We start from the raw sequence: 17,217 nt of genomic DNA, 5'->3' as shown, positions 1-17,217 counted from the left end.
CATCAAACTCAATGGTGCCAATTATAGAGTTTGGTCTCAAATTGTTGAGATGTTTGTTGCTGGAAAAGACAAGTTTGGCTACTTGTTTAGGAGTAATCCCAACCACCTAACAATGATCTGGTATTCACCAAATGGCATACAGAGAACGTTATTGTGAAGGGTTGACTCATTAACTCTATGGAACCCAATTTGATTGGGTACTTTCTTCAACTACCGACGGCAAAGGAAGTGTGGGACGCAGTTGCTCGCACGTATTATGACAGCTCCGATATATCTCAAGTCTATGATCTTACCTGCAAGGCCTCTCGCATGAGGCAAGATGGACGACCAGTGGAGACATACTATAGTGATCTTTAATCTTTATGGTAGGAGATTGATTATCGTCAACCTAATCTGATGAAGTGCGATACTGATATTGAAATTTTTAATAAAATTGTTCAAACGGATCATGTGTAAACTTTGCTTGCAGGATTTCATGAGATGTTTGATAAAATTCATAGTGATATTATACGAACTGAGCCCTTTCCTTTCGTCGAACAAACTTTTGCCTATGTTCGCCGGGAGGGAATGCGACAAGTTGTGATGAATACTGGAGGACAACTGCCAAGTGGGGCAGCCATGGTGGCTCAGCCTGCCACACGAGCCGTAGCTTTACCTCGTCCCCGCTCCCTTGATAAATCACCTGCACCAAGCCCAGGACTGCAACCTTAGGCTATTACCTCGAGCCCAGCACAAGGCTCACTCTTTGCTGTTAGGAAAGCCTCACGGCCCATCACGGGTCCCCATCTTCCTCGTCCTAAACCACCCGTCCCAGCTGGTGATTGTACTTATTGCAGTAGTGGGAAACATGGCCGTGATAATTGCTTCCAATTGCATGGCTATCCTGATTGGTGAGAACCGTTGAAGCTTAAAAAACAACGGGAACGGGATGAGCAAACCAATCTCGCCACCTCCATGTCCCAATTATCTTTGATATCTCAAGATGATCCTCCACAGGTTTCGAGTTCTTCCGACATGTCTCTAGAGTCCTCAGGTAACTGTGGTTATGTTTTTAATATGAATAGTGATGGTACTCTATCCGGATGGATCATTGACTCCGGTGCCACAGACCATATGACTTATGATCCCACTGATTTAGCTTGTGATATTGTTCTATTTCAACGTAATATTACAAATGCTAATTGAGTCACCTAACCAATAACTGGCGATGGCACCACACGCCTCACGCCCACTCTCTCTTTGTCTCATACATTACTTGTACCTTCACTGAAGCATAAATTGATGTCTCCTGCCCAAGCTACTGAACAATGGAACTGTTGTGTGCTAATGTATCCAAAGTTTTGTCTTACACAGGATATTTTCAGGAATAAGATAATTGGTCATGGTACTAAGAGGTGAGATATCTAATTTATGGATGATGTCAGTACATGATAGGTCAATCTCGCCCAATGAGCAGTTGATCACAAGAAGCGTCAGATATGGTTATGGAATCACCGTTTGGGTCATCCATCTTTCAGTTATTTGCAACATATGTTTCTGGATTTATTTGTTGGTTGTTCAGTTTCAAACTTTAAATGTGACACTTGCATACTCGTCAAGAGTCACCGTGTTTCTTATCCGCTGAATTTTAATAAAAGTTTTATTCATTTTGGTCTTGTTCATTTAAATGTTTGGGGACCATCTCCAATTACTACTTCATCTGGTATTCGATGGTTTGTAACGTTCATAGATGATTGCACACGGATGACATGGTTATATCTTCTTAAGCATAAAAGTGATGTTTTTTCGGCTTTTAAGACCTTCCACACCATGGTTTAGACACAGTTTTCTACTAAAATACGGATTTTGCATTCTGATAATGGTGGTGAATATGTTAATGATGATTTGTCCCATTATTTAACTAATCACGGAATTCTTCACGAAACTACCTGTCTTTAGACTCCTCAACAGAATGGGGTGGCTGAGCACAAAAATCGTCATCTCTTAGAAATGACTCGTTGATTGGGGCGTATGTTCCCCGCTCTTCTTGGGATGTTGTTATTCAGACCGCCACTTATCTTATCAATCGTCTGCCATCCAAAGGCCTGGATTTTCTTACTTCCTTACAAGTCCTTGCTACCTTCGTGCATCTACCATCGGTTTGGTGCTCCCACCTCGGGTTTTTGGATGTGTTCCATTTGTTTATCTTCATAAAAATCAACGGACAAAACTTGAACCATGTGCTCTCCGTTGTATTTTTATGGGTACATACTCCATCAGAAAGGGTACCTTTGTTACCAACCTCCTTCCCGTCGAATGTATGTTATTATGGATGTCACTTTTTCCGAGTCTAAGATGTATTACCCTTCGGATTCTTCCAATCCTCATTCTCATGGGGAGACACGGCATAACGAAAAGGATTGGATCATGAATGATACTGTTGATCTTCCGCTGCCACTAGCCGAGCTTATAGCGGCTGTGCTGCCAGCCCAGCCAACAGCAGCCGTAGTGCTACCCACAAAATCAACGACAAGCATGGCAATGTTGTCCTTACCCACGACAACAGTGATGCCACTTGTCAACTTTGAGACTTCTACTGATACTACTCCCTTCTCATATCCAAATATAGTACCACCAGATGACCATACTCTTGAGAATATTCCTGAGGTAAGCTCTACTATCCCTGTTAATGATACAGTTGTTCTGAATTATCAATTACCTTTCAGGCACAACCGAGGAAAGTCACCCAATCGATATTCACCGGACACAATGAAAGGCTCTAAATACCCTCATTGCTAACTATGTGTCATCACAGAAGTTATCAGAACCCAGTAAAGCTTTTGTACAACAAATACCCAATGATAGCACACCAAGTTCATTGAAAGAGGCATTATCTAACGATCGATGGACCAAGGCAATGGAGGAAGAAATGGATGCACTCCAGAAAAATCAAACGTGGGATTTAGTTCCACTTCCCCGAGGAAAGAAGAAAGTTGGGTGTCGATGGGTGTACACCATCAAGTACAAAGCTGATGGGTCTGTTGAACGATACAAAGCACGATTAGTGGCCAAGGGATACACTCAGACGTATGATGTTGATTACACAGAGACCTTTTCCCCGGTAGCAAAGATTAATACGATAAGAGTATTACTTTCATTGGCGGCCAACTTAGATTGGCCATTACAGCAATTTGATGTGAAAAATGCTTTCTTAGATGGTAATCTTAAAGAAGAAGTGTATATAGATATTCCATTGGTTATGTATCGGTTTTACAACCCGAAGTGTGCAAGTTGAATAAAGCGTTGTATGGGTTGAAACAATCACATCGAGCATGGTTTGGTAGGTTCCGGACGGCTATGAGGAAATATAGGTTCAGGCAAAGCAATTCCGATCATACACTTTTCTTGAAACATTGAATGGGGAAATTGACGGCACTTATCATCTATGTGGACGATATGATTGTTACGGGTAATGAGAAAAAGGAAATCTCAAGGCTCAAAGATTACCTAGCAACCAAGTTCGAGATGAAAGATCTTGGTGGCTTGAAATATTTCTTGGGGATAGAAGAAACTTGATCTAAACAGGGTATATTTTTGTCTCAAAGAAAATATGTTCTAGACTTATTAGCTGAAACCGAAATGCTTGATTGTAAACCGGTTGACACCCCCATAGTCCCACTAACAGAGATTGTTATCAAAGGTTAGTTGGGAGGTTAATTTATTTATCTCACACCAGGCCTGATATTGCATATGCATTAAGTATTGTTAGTCAATTTATGCATTCTCCGAGTGAGGCACTTATGGGTGCGGTTGAACAAATCCTACAATACCTGAAGTCCTCACCGGGTAGAGGCATCATGTTTTCCAAGAATGATCATTGCCAAATAGAGGGTTACACCGATGCAGATTGGGCAGGCAATGTTACTGATCGTCGGTCCACATCTGGTTACTTTACAACTTAGTGACTTGGCGGAGTAAGAAACAGAAAGTGGTTGCTTTATCAAGTGCAGAGGCAGAATACAGGGGTATGGCAAAAGGAGTATGTGAACTATTATGGCTTCGGAGGTTACTTGGTGAACTCAGGTATCCTTCGAATTTAGCCTCGGATTTATTTTGTGATAATAAAGCAGCTATCGATATCTCACACAACCCAATTCAACATGATCGCACAAAACACATGGAAGTTGAATGACACTTCATTAAGGAGAAGTTGGATAGGAATATTATTCAATTCTCGTTTGTAAAGTTAGAGGATCAATTGGTAGATATCTTAACTAAAGTTGTTGTAAGTCAAGTGTTCTACAACTCTCTTGTCAAGTTAGGCATAAACGACATTTATGCACCAACTTGAGGGGGAGTGTTGGAGAGTTGACCTTTTATAATTAGTTTAGTTACCTATTTAAGTCCTTGTAATCAAGACATTTATGCACCAACTTGAGGGGGAGTGTTGGAGAGTTGACCTTTTGTAATTAGTTTAGTTACCTATTTAAGTCCTTGTAATCAAATTGTAATTGGGTTATTTGATGTTTCTTTCCTTGTAAATCATTCTTGTACATTATATATTTTCCTCATTGGTGAGAAGAATGACATCAGGAAATTAAACCCCAAAATAAGCCCTAATTAGCAAAGATCTTAGTACAAGAAGTTTTACTTCCAACTTTTGTATTTTAGGTGAATGTAATAATCAAACTGTTATTGTAAGTGTATAAGTTAGTACTCCATTTTTAAATCCCGTTACCAATAACGAATTAAATATAACACCACCTACCAAGCATGAAGTAGCCACTGTCAAAATTCATCCTCAAGGTTGCCATATTGAACTTGCCGCATGAAGTAGCCACTGTGTCCATGGGAGGATTTGACCCACCAACGACTACTGAATATCGCTCGCAAACGGTGGGGAAAAGGGAAAAGATTGGGGAAGGAAGGCAGGCTGAACAAATGAAGAAAAAAAAAAAGACAAACTGAAGAAAAAAAATTGAACTGGGATATAGAAGAAGAAGAAGGGCTGCATAAGATGGAAGGGCGGCAAGTAGGGAGAGAGAAACAGAGGCTGATGGGTGACGGGAGGAAGGAGGACATGCATGCATAGAGAAATGGGAAAATGAATTAAAGAGATTACAAGGTGGGAGGAGAGACAAATGGGCAAAGGGAGAGAAGGAAGGAGAAACAGAGAGATGGTAGGATGGGAGAGAAGGAAGGAGAAACAGAGAGATGGTGAGGTGGGAGAGATGCAAGGGCTTAACTCATTTTTATTACTGTGGTAATTATTAATTACTAAGAGAAAAAAGATCAATGATGATTGAACCTACATCATAATGCATAAAATAATTGATTTCCACCATTACAATAAAGCCTGTTTTCTTAAAAGTTTTAATACCGTACTTTTTTGCGGTGGTTGGATGCTCTACTAATTGAGCCATTTTTTTACCATTTCTATAATAAGGACCTGGATTGTCTGCCCTTCCCATCCCATACCTTTCTCATCCTCTTCTATTTCTGTATCACGGTTAAGTCACGTCAACATTTTCTATTGATTTTTTTTATAGAAATAATAAGACAAAAAGTAATGGAAATATAAAATATTGACGTGACTTAACCATGACTGTAGAAATAAAAGAGAATGGAAAGAGTATGGGATAGAGATGGTAGACAATAATACCCAAAACTATACAAATCTTATTATAAAAATCAATAAATGATTGATTGATTGATTGATTTTGTGAAGGGGGAAGGAGGGAAATTCCCAGAAGCAGACAAGCAAATGAATCAAATATGAGAAACGAAGGGTAGGAAACAAGGGGCAAGACAGTAATTTCGCTGAATTCCGCGTCAAACCCTGTCTGGCGTCTGAAAATTGAGACACAATATAGCACAAGACGCGGGTTCTGTGTCATTCTCTGTTTCTGTAATTAGTGGAGAGCAGCAGTAAACACATTCCCACTCCATGGTCCATACCCATTACCCACTGAAATGAAACCACCATGAACTTTCCTCTCACCTCTCCCACTCCTCACTCTGCCCCTCTTTATTAATATTCTCCACATCCAATATCTCTCATGTTCTGTCTTTCTATATCTTTCTCTCACACATTATCAAACACCTTCCCTGCACTCCAACCATGGACCGCCGCCCGCACGCCGACCATCTCGACGCCGCCCCGATGCAGCCCTACAACGGCTACGATCTCAGCGGCAAGATCATGCTCAGCGCCATCGTCATCCTCTTCTTCGTCGTCATCCTCATGCTCTGCCTCCACCTCTACGCGCGTTGGTACCTCCTCCGCGCCCGCCGCCTCCATGTCCGCCGCAATCGCCGGAACCGCCGCACCCATATTGTCTTTCACGAGGATGCCGCCGCCCTCTCCGCCGTCCCCACCCGCAGCCTCGACGCCTCCACCCTTAATTCCCTCCCTGTATTCGTTTACTCGTCCAAATCGAGTCAAATGGAGCCGTTTCGGCAGCAGCCCATTTTGGAGTGCGCCGTCTGCTTGTCGGAATTCGAGGACGACGAAACGGGGCGTTTGCTTCCCAAGTGTAAGCACAGCTTCCATATCGAGTGTATTGATATGTGGTTCCAATCTCACTCCACGTGTCCCCTCTGCCGGGCACCCGTGGAACCGGGCCCGGAGTCCGAAACCCGGGCCGACGTGGTTCTGAATGTCTGCGAACCGGACGAGCCGGGTCCGAGCTCCTATTTGTGCTCGGAGTGTTGTAATTCCGAGACGGCGTCGTCTGGGGCGCGGAGAAAGCCGTCGAACATCGTGATTCCGAGAAGGAACGAGAGTCTGGCGAAGGGGGACGGCTCGGGATGTGGCGAATCGCCGGCGGGTCAATCATTTAGGTCTCCGATGAGTCGGATGTTGTCGTTTAGGACAATGCTAAGCAGGGAAAAACGGAACGGCGGCGTTTCGCCTTCGGGAGGAAACGGGGGGAGTTCCAGTTCGGTGGCGGGGTCGGATATCGAACTCGGTGGACGACAAGGGACCAGCGAGTGCACTCGGAGAGAGTAAAAACAGGAGGTGGATTGTCTACTATTTCATTTTCATATTTTACATTTATTTTTGTTCACGATTAAATCACGTCAATATTTTATATTAATTTTTTTATAAAAGTAATAAAACAAAAAGTAATACAATATAAAATGTTGACGTGATTTAACCGTGATCACACCAAACAAAATAAAAGAAGATAGAAAGAATATGGAAATGAGAGACCAGACAATCCATCTTTGTAAAAAAAAAAGGTGACGTGGCTGTAATTTTATACAAAATTGGGGGTGGAGACATCCGGTGACTATCATTCAGTCAGCGTTGACCGAATCGGGGCAAATGTGGAAATTAAATTTATACGTGGCGGGATAGAGGAGCAGTGGAATTCGCGCTGTTTTTGGACGTGTATATATAATTTTTTTTTCCTTTACATTACATTGATGTGTTTTTTTCTTGGCATATTTGTATTTGTTTCTAAATTGTTATAAAGCTGTTAATTTCTTTTTTTAATATTAATTTTAGTTGATTATTTTTTGAATTTTTATAAATAGTCAATTTCTCTTTTGAATTTTAATTTTAACCGATGAACTTCCTGAATTTTTATAAATAGCTAATTTTTCCTTGACGCTAGATTTTAACATTTTCATCCAATTTTTTTATCCATTTTGATCAAGCAGATAAACAACAACTGTATGGGAAAAAAAGAATGGAAACTGGATGGATGAAAATTAGATGAAAAATCTAAAATCTAACGCTATGAGGAAATTGGGCTTCTATAAATTTTTTTAGGGTAATCGGTTAAAGTTAAAGTTTAGGAGAAAATTGGCTAATTATAAAAGTTTAGCAGGGTAATTGACTAAAATTAAAGTTCAAGAAAAATATTAACATCTATACAAGTTCAGAAGACAAACCGTCAAATATCTCTTTTTTCTTTCCGTTTTGTCTTGTTTTGTAATTATACAAATATATTGGTACAAAAATTAGAAAGCAAGAAGAATTTTGGGGTGTTTTGAAATTTCAAATGAATGGTGTTGAGTGGGTAACAAACAGAAACGATTTGGTTCCGGCAGAAATTTGGCTGTTTCCATTAGGATCTTTCAGAACTCCTATGTCGTATAATTTTTGGGATTGTTTTGTCACAACCCCATGTTGAATGACGTTTGTGATTATTTTGTCACGCTGTCTTATCATTTTTTTCATTACGATGTCTTGGCAGTAGGGGTACGATATTTACGTATGTGACTATGTCTCGTAATCAAGTGTATAATATTTTTTGTGAACAAATACCAATCACGTAAAAATGTACTTACAACATGTGCACGATGAAAACTTCAATTTCATATATAAATTTCTCATATTAGCTGGCCATATGATATGAGAATGTCTATTAAATAAAAATTTAAAAATTTGGTTGGTTAAGAAGTGAAACATCTTCTTATGAAAAAGAAACCACGTGGAAAATCATAGAGCCTTCGCAGCCGACGGAGAGGAAAATAATAAAATGACAGCTTTGTAAGGCCACCGTCACCAGCGACGGCTGCTGCAGCCTGCACCACGATGTTATTTGCAACGTGTTATTCACCATTATTTTTTGCTTGAATATTCTTTTCTTTTTGTTTGACGTTATTTCAAGTAAGATGAGAAGTAGCTTAATTTTTTATAAGCATTTGCATGATTTGATCACTCACCGATATAAAACTTTATCATCACATTCTCACAAAAACTTCCTCAAATTTTCATGTTAAATTAGTATTTTTTAAATTTTTTTCATAATTATTTTTAAAATGAACGATAATTCGTTTTTTTTTTTTTAACAAACGATATTATTTACACTAAAAGAATTAAAGGGGAGGGAGTAGGCTTAGCCTTACAATGGGCTAGCAATAATGTAGTTTAAATTTACAGTTGGCCAAAATTAAACCTAAGTGTGGCATCCCACATCGCCTAGGGAGTGATCTTTAAATGTATATTCTCATCCCTACCTAGCACGAGGCTTTTTGGGAGCTTATTGGCTTCGGGTTCCGTAGGAACTCTGAAGTTAAGCGAGAAGGAGGCCAAAGCACTCCCAGGATAGGTGACCCATTGGAAAGTTGCTCGTGAGTTCCCAAAAATAAAACCGTGAGGGAATGGTAAACCCAAAGCCGACAATATCGTGCTACGGTGGTGGAGCGGGCTCGAGAAGTGGTCCGCCTCGGGCCGGGATGTGACAAATGGTATCAGAGTCAATTGTGCCGACGAGAACGTTGGGCCCCTAAGGGGGTGGATTGTGACATCCCACATCGCCTAGGGGAGTGATCCTTAAATGTATATTCTCATCCCTACCTAGCACGAGGCCTTTTGGGAGCTCACTGGCTTCGGGTTCCGTAGGAACTCTGAAGTTAAGCGAGAAGGAGGCCAGAGCACTCCCAGGATAGGTGACCCACTGAGAAGTTGCTCGTGAGTTCCCAAAAACAAAACCGTGAGGGAATGGTAAGCCCAAAGCGAACAATATCGTGCTACGGTGGTGGAGCGGGCTCGGGAAGTGGTCCGCCATGAGCCGGGATGTGACACTAAGACCTCTCACTTACAAATAAAGAGTAACACCACTAGACTGTAATACTAAGTAACAATAATAATTTATACTTTAGAGTGCATAAATCTAGAAAAAAAAGTGTAAAAATCACCCACTTTTCTTTAAACCTTAATTTCAACCATAGACAAAAATAGTATGTGGTCAATATTCTAATGAATAATCTGTTAAGTTTCTACCTATCAAGAACACGTTTCCTTTGTATCTAAGCCTTTTAAAACACATAATCATTCACCTTTACAGCTCTATCTTCAACATTAAATTTATGAGTTATCAACTCCAATTTCATTTTTGGTTGTGAATTCTTTGGAAATGGAATGTATTTCTCTTGTGTTTTCTTTTTATAAATAGATGACTTGAAGTAAGATGGATAATATTTTGTTTATTTTCTGGAATCTGTTGATTGATTGAGACTCAGAGGAAATTTCGGTCACAAGTATGCGTCAAAGAAGAAAATGCCTTCTTCAACAACAACAACAACAACAAAGCCTTTTCCCACTAAGTGGGGTCGGCTTAAAATGCCTTCTTCACCCAAAAAAAAAAAAATTCCTTAACGAACAACAATTAAAATGGTATCACCCTTCTAAACAAGTTTTTTTAACTTATTTTAAGTTATATTAGCATTTGCCTACACACTTTGTGTGTATGAATACATTTTTTTAGAAAATGAGAAGGAGAGAGGGGGGGGGGAGAGAGAGAACGTGGGGGGAGTGGAAGGTTTTGTTTTTGGGTTTTTTTTTTCTAATAATGAAAGTATTATAACATCACCTGTAGGTGAGGTTTCAATAAAAAAAAAAGTAAAATTTAGACCTATGAAATTACATTATTGCCCATCATTTTTTTGTTTGATAGAAGACTAATTTGTCTTTTCACCCTCTTTTGATTGACAAAGAAGGTTTCATTAATTAGTAGAGATAAAAATATGCAAACTTGACCATTCAAATCACCATGGCACGGGTTAGATGAATTCAATGTAAATTATTCTATCAACTTAAAGTGTAAATACTAAAAAAAGCTACCAAAATCCGTATTCGAAAATAAAAGATGAAACGATTTCCAGGTCCCCGACCGAGAGCTCCAAATCAAAACACAACGCGAAAATACATAGAGTTTACTGTTTATGGTTTTGACCTAATCTCCTAAAAACACAAGTCGTGTTGGCTTTCTCCACACGGCACACGCTTTGGTAGCGGTGATGCATGAGAAATGGATCAAGTAACGTCGTAGTTGTTGGAAAAACCAAGCTAAGCTACCCAGATTACATACTCAATCAGATTTTCTTTGAGTCACATTGCCACACAGTGTGCATGGGGTCGTAGACCTTATTATGTACTTGATGTTAGACCTTATTAAGTTACGTACAATTTGGGTTCCTCTACTTGTATTTCTATTTCATGTTTTTCATTCAAAAACGATTATCATATATTTTAATGTCACATGATGTAGAATTTGCCGTGAACGTGACTCCATCATTTTACATGATGTAAAATTTGCCGTGTACATGACCCCGTCATTTTTGTTTACTAAAAATATAAAATTACAAATGCCATATCTCATTTATCAAAGTTAAAAGTTAACATTTGTCGATGAAGAGGGTAATTCCAAATATGAAAACTAGAGCATGTTTGGAACTGATCTAGGAAATTATTGGTAGATTATTAGAGAGCTTTTCGAGTAATAAAAAATGTAAAATGAATTTGATTCTCCTCATCATTAAAAATCTTAAAGAGTCCAGTCTCCTTAATTATTAATTTTATTCATGTATGCGCATGCAATTGACCCTTCAAAATGATTTATGAATCCAATAGTGCTCCGCATTGTTTACGTTTAATGCGGAAACTCATGTGCAGTTTGCATTTTGAACTTGCACCACAAGATTCAGATTAACTTTCAAAGGATGTTAAGACAAAGTAATCTGAACACACCCAGCACTACAAGTCCCCTGATTGTGACACATGTTTCCGGTCCAGAAAAAGCTGTGTTCTTTTGACTTTGGCTTCAAAAACAAGAAAAGCAAAACATGCTCTTGGTGGACTTGGGTAAATGACTTCCGTACACATTTTTTGTCCTACAGACCCCATTTTTAGGGCATTCAGAAAGCAGAAATAGTCGGGTTATGAATCCAGTCTTCCTTTCGGACAATGTAGTGGAATACGGGAAGCATTAAAACAATTTGGCCTTGAAACAAGGTAGTTCCCCATTGATAATGATACATGGTGTTACAAAGATCTCAATACTAATGTGTACATTGGATACCAACGTTAAATAGATATTACAGTTTGCTACCATTCACTGTTTGTTAACTACAAGTGCATAGATTAGGGTCAATTTTCAGTTGATTTCAGATGTCCAGCAATGCCTCCATGATAGATAAACTTGCTAATGACATTTTGCGTCAACCTGCAGAATGTAGGCTAACTGGTTCAACAAATCGAGACTTTCTTCTCCTCTTGGCTTCAGGAGTGCACCGTTTGCCACCAACGTTTCCAACTTTCATAGGTAACTTGCCATTTATAAGAGATGTCCCTGTTGATTTATGTGCCTTAGAAGATGACTTGACCGAGGAAGATTTCTCAGTCTCAGTGTTTCCGTTGTCCACTTTTCGAGATGCTTTCCTCAAGGGAGACTGAACTCTCTTTCCTGACAACCGAAATCCAGTCTCCTCTCTTTTCTTGTCATGCCTAAGGAGCCAAACATGAAAGGGATTCACAGCTGTGTAACAAAAGGACTCACCAGCAACCCCACTCCTATCCAACTCAACATCTCCATTGTTCACCTGAAAATTTTAATATTAAATAGGAACTCAATTGTTAAATTAACACCCAGAAAGCTACAAATAAAATCTGAGCTAATACAGATCGGGGTTTAGCACCACCAACTAAATCAAACAGAACATGTGCTTATATGTACAAGAGAAATACCAGTTGCAGAAGCGCAGAAAAACTCCGAGCGACATCACATTTTTGCTGACCTTTTACAACATCAGCAAATGACAACACATTCTCATTGTCTGGTTCAAAGGATAGTCTATCAAGAATTCTTTCTCCATAGTCATGAATATCAAAAGCAGGGTGTGATTCCTAAGAAAAACATAGCACTCCTTTATTGAACCAGTAGAGGAAAAACAAGAAGAAAACATGTAATACAGCTTCTGATATACTTTTCCATAAGAAAAGTGTTGACACACAGAAAGGAAGCAAAAGAGATGGAACCTACTTGCTCTTCCAAGTTGTACTCAATTTTGTGTTTCCATGTTGAAACACGAGCAGCTAGTTCAGTTTGTTTCTCGGTTTCAGCTATGCTAGCAAGGAGAGCGTCCTACAAGAAGGAACATAGGTAGTCATCCAAAAAGTTGCAGTTATTTACCAGAGGATAGAATGGTAGGAAAAATACCATATAATTTTTCCCAAAGGTGAAAGAAAAGAGGCAAAAGAAAAATAAATTAGACAAAACACATTGCGAGCAAAAAAAAAAATATGAACTGGGCTCTTTCTTCCATGATCTATTCACCTGAAATGCCTTAAAAACTATTTTCGTGTCTGCTAAAAGATACTTTTCAGAGTTCACAAACAAAACCACCCTAATGAGAATATGCATCCTTCCTAACATGCTGAAATAAAGAATCCATCCTAATAAACCTATAAAGTAAGACTGTATTTACAAAAAAAAGCACTTTGCTTCAGACTCTTGGCCTCAATTACAAAGTGTTCTATGTGGATTAGAGTATTGAATGGTGCTGCAGATCAAACTATCAAATTTCCGTTGCCAATTAAAATATAACCCAGAAATCCATTGACTAAATATGCCCAACCTCTTCCGAAATCCAGCTAACAAGATATATATAGCGGCTCAACATTTCACTACTGCCAAAACCCAGAAACAAAGTTAGAAATGTATACTTACCAAGTGAGAGCGACACAAATCTTCCAGGCTTGCATGAGGATTTGGATCGTCATCAAATGGTTCATCATTACCAAAGTGAGGACCACCGTCCTCATTCTGTATAATACCAATAGATTAGCAATCTAAAACGTTCCCACTCATTTTTAAGTCATGTTATAATCAATTATCCGTGCAGTCTAACCAAATCATTGTGACGAGTTGCATCATCCATGAATTCTGGCAAGTCAGCATCTGTTTGCCCAAAATCAGGGATCTCGTTATCATATTCAGTATCCTCATTTCCATCCATAGGATTGCTAAAGGCATCAAAGGATTCTTGTCTTCCTTTAACAAGTGATACCCGTAGCTGCAAATGAGAAAGCAAGTTCACCAACCAACCAAAAAAAAAGAAAAAACATCTACACAAAGTTCTGTAACACAAACCTTTTCAAATAATGGAGGAGATTGGGACCCCTTTTGTCTTTCCTCGGCATGGCGTCGAATCTCCCACATTTCTGTGAGCTCTGGACTAATAGTACCGTACAATTTTGCAGGTGGAAACAGTGTAATAATAGAGGCCAGCTTAGTACAATTGAAACCTTTCCTTTTAGAAGCTTTGACTGCTAGTGGAAAACATAATGAAAGAGAAGCATTATGTTAGGCACATAATAATTAATAAATGTAACTTCAAAAAAACTAACATTTGAAAACAACCTTTCCGAAAAGGTTTCACTTTCAAATTCCCAGGTTCATGGGGATTCAGTGGCTTCCATGGATCATCATCATCATCATCGGAATCATCCAAGTCCCCGGGCTCTGAATATCTATCATCAATATCAAATCCCTGAGTACCATCGCCAAAATCATTGCAGGCAGGAGGATCAAGCCTAATATTACAATTGTTTGCCTCAAAACTGCAACCGGCGATAGGAGATTGAATCATATTAGGATCCTTCCCCTTATGGAGAGATGACCTACATGCAGTTCCACCTGAACGTCTGGGAGTCTGATGACTTTTTCGTTCTGAGGTGACCCTATAAGCACTATTTGGTCCTTTACCAACTCCATCCACATACAAATAATCATTTACTGCTACTGTATCACATGGATCTAATAAAATGAAATCCTGGTATAGATTGTTGGTGGCAAGCTGCAAATATATTTTTTGTAACCAAACAACTTAGATACATACATTGAGCAAACTATCCAAAAAACTAATAGATGGAAGAAACTACGGTACCAGATATGACTCTAATTCTCCGAAATCACCAGTAGTATCTAGGCAATCACCTTCGAGTACAACTAGATTTGCTGGGGGCTTCACAAAGGGATTCAGAGGAGCATCTCTGCCCAATGGACTATCTAAGCAATTCTTTGTTTCAACTGCAAAGCAAATTGATTTCAGTGGATGACAATTGCACAATTATACCTCCATACAGAATAAGACAGTAATGGCTACCTGCAATGTCATCTAAGCCCCAAAAGATATCATTTTCTTCATCAGAAGCAGCATGGGAACTCCCACCTTCTTCAGGCCGAATAGATGTTCTTTCAGATTGTTCATGCTGCCTATGTAAAAGACACAGTAAAATAAGAAAACTAATGAGAGAGAGAGAGAGAGAGAGAGAGAGAGAGAGAGAAGTAAGCAATTCCAAAGCACAGTTTATAGTGCAACGTAGAGCTTACGCCTAAAAGTGATGATATGATCATCATCATCATCACTATCTTTTTCCTAGGAGCGGAAAACTTTAGACACAACAGAAACTCAACACCAGGTTAATGACTTACCTTAATTATTACAAGACTTAACACAACCTGATTATTATATGAATCTCTTTAATTCTTTTCTCCTATCCAGTATCTGCTCTTAAATTTATTATCTTAGTTTAAATTTCTAGTTTTATAGTGCTTCTTCAGATGTCAGTCCTACACAGCCTATTGTTTTAATTATCTTCTTTGCTTATAGTCACGGGAACTGAAATAAAATGACTTTTTGAAATAACAGACACACAAATGCACATATCTGGATCCATATACACAAAGTACAAACCTTTACTCAGATAATATCATAATATTTATGAAAAAAGAAAAGAAATAAAATAAGTTTACAACATCTTAAAATTTTAAAAAGAAAGGGGAAAGAAACACCAACCCTTTCTGGGTAAGGAACTCCAAAGCACGCAAAACCAACGAGTACAGATACTCCACCTTCCGGCTATACACTTGGACCGAACCTTGAAGCAGCAGCGCAGCTACACCAAACAAAAATTGTCACAAACAATTCCGAACGTAAATAAATTTAAAACAAAAACAGTAGTTTGAAGTAAAAGGAACACCTTCGGCGAAATTAATAGCGACATGGCCTTCTGCTTCGGTGGGTATTTCACCGGAGCAAATCTTGAGTAAATACTCTTCGAGTTTCTGTGCGAGATCGAGTTCCCAATTGGATTCTAGGTCACGCTCTGCTTGCACTCTATGAAATCCGCCACCGCCGCCTCCGCTGCCGCTTCCACCTGGTTCGTCTCTCGTGTTAGTCATCTCCTGTGAGTTGGATTGGGCATTGGCGCATTGTGGAGGTGCCGGATTCACATTTGGTGGAGACTTGGGTTTTTCAATTTGGGGGTTTTCGGAAAGCGGCGAATTTGAGTCGAAATTGGAAATGACAGCGTGTGAATGACGGAAATTCAAGGATTTACTCTGTGCCTGCAATTCGTGAGCTTGGTTTCGGCAGGAAGATGGATAGAGCGAGCACAGAGAGAGAGAGAGAAAGTGAGTGAGAGAGAGAGATTCAAAAAGTTTCTATGGCCGTTTCCCGCTCCTTTGTAATTGTAGTGTGAATAATACTGGGGATTAAATTTTTTAAATCAAATTGTATTACTAATAAAAAAAATCACTTTAATTAATACTTAATTAGTTATTTAATTATTTACAACTACATTATTTAATTTGTAAATTTAATTTAAAAAATTTAACCTACCTAACATTACTCTATTTTTATGTACTTGAAAATAATAAAGCTAAAATTGCACCAGTGATACCTTAACTTTTTCACTTTGGCGTATTTTACCATTAAAACAATAAAAGTTACATGTAACTACCCAAATTTAATTCTTAATTTGATTAGGTGACGTGCACGAGCCTACTTTTTAACGTTAATTTCGTCAAATGAAGCCCTATCAAATATCAAAACTTTTTTTACCAAAAAAATATATATATATCAAACGGGGTGGATTGTCTGCCCTCCTATTTCCATACTCTTCTCATCATCTCCTGTTTTGTATGGTCACGATTAAGCCACGTCAATATTTTATATTCCTATTACATTTTGTTTTATTATTTTTATAAAAAAAATCAATATAAAATGTTGACGTGACTTAACCGTGATCACATAAACAGGAATGAATGGAAAGAGTATGGAAATAGGAGGGCAGACAATCCACCTTCATATCAAACACTTATTTCCTTAGGACCCTCCAGTCATTGAAATAAAACTCAAATTTTAGGTTTCAAACCTATCCAAACTTACTTCAACCATTGGGGCAAATATAAGCTTTAATCCAAAACTCATTTCTGGATAAAATTTAGGTTAGTAAGGCTGGCGCACTACATATATATATATATATATATATATATATATATATATATATGTATGTATGTATTTTTTGTAGTTTTACATTTGTATTCATTGAATTCAATAGCTAACATCCAATATGATCAAACTTAATGGTAAAAAAAAATTAAAAAATCAAACGGTCCAAATTTAAATCCAATGGCTAAAGTAATTAAAAAAAAAATC

The 17,217-nt window shown here is 38.6% G+C and overlaps 2 protein-coding genes across 2 annotated transcripts; one reads left to right on the top strand and one right to left on the bottom strand.

Annotated features, from left to right (window-relative positions):
- Window positions 1-5,905: 5,905 nt before the first annotated feature.
- LOC126597361 (RING-H2 finger protein ATL2-like) lies at window positions 5,906-7,480 on the top strand. Its single transcript, XM_050264148.1, has one exon. The coding sequence runs from the start codon at window positions 6,101-6,103 to the stop codon at window positions 6,989-6,991; it is 891 nt and encodes a 296-aa protein (XP_050120105.1). The 5' UTR covers window positions 5,906-6,100; the 3' UTR covers window positions 6,992-7,480.
- Window positions 7,481-11,718: 4,238 nt separating this feature from the next.
- Window positions 11,719-16,247, bottom strand: LOC126595143 (condensin-2 complex subunit H2-like). Its single transcript, XM_050261520.1, has 11 exons — window positions 15,758-16,247; window positions 15,574-15,673; window positions 14,881-14,990; window positions 14,662-14,804; window positions 14,136-14,571; window positions 13,866-14,041; window positions 13,624-13,788; window positions 13,443-13,538; window positions 12,756-12,857; window positions 12,461-12,619; window positions 11,719-12,315 (listed from the first exon to the last, which is right to left on the bottom strand). The coding sequence occupies exons 1-11, from the start codon at window positions 15,957-15,959 to the stop codon at window positions 11,935-11,937; spliced, it is 2,070 nt and encodes a 689-aa protein (XP_050117477.1). The 5' UTR covers window positions 15,960-16,247; the 3' UTR covers window positions 11,719-11,934.
- Window positions 16,248-17,217: the final 970 nt, after the last annotated feature.

Source organism: Malus sylvestris, chromosome 13 (assembly GCF_916048215.2).
Source record: "Malus sylvestris chromosome 13, drMalSylv7.2, whole genome shotgun sequence".
NCBI lineage: Eukaryota > Viridiplantae > Streptophyta > Magnoliopsida > Rosales > Rosaceae > Malus > Malus sylvestris.
Note: the sequence above shows the minus strand (reverse complement) of the source record. Positions and strands in the feature narration are given on the sequence as shown.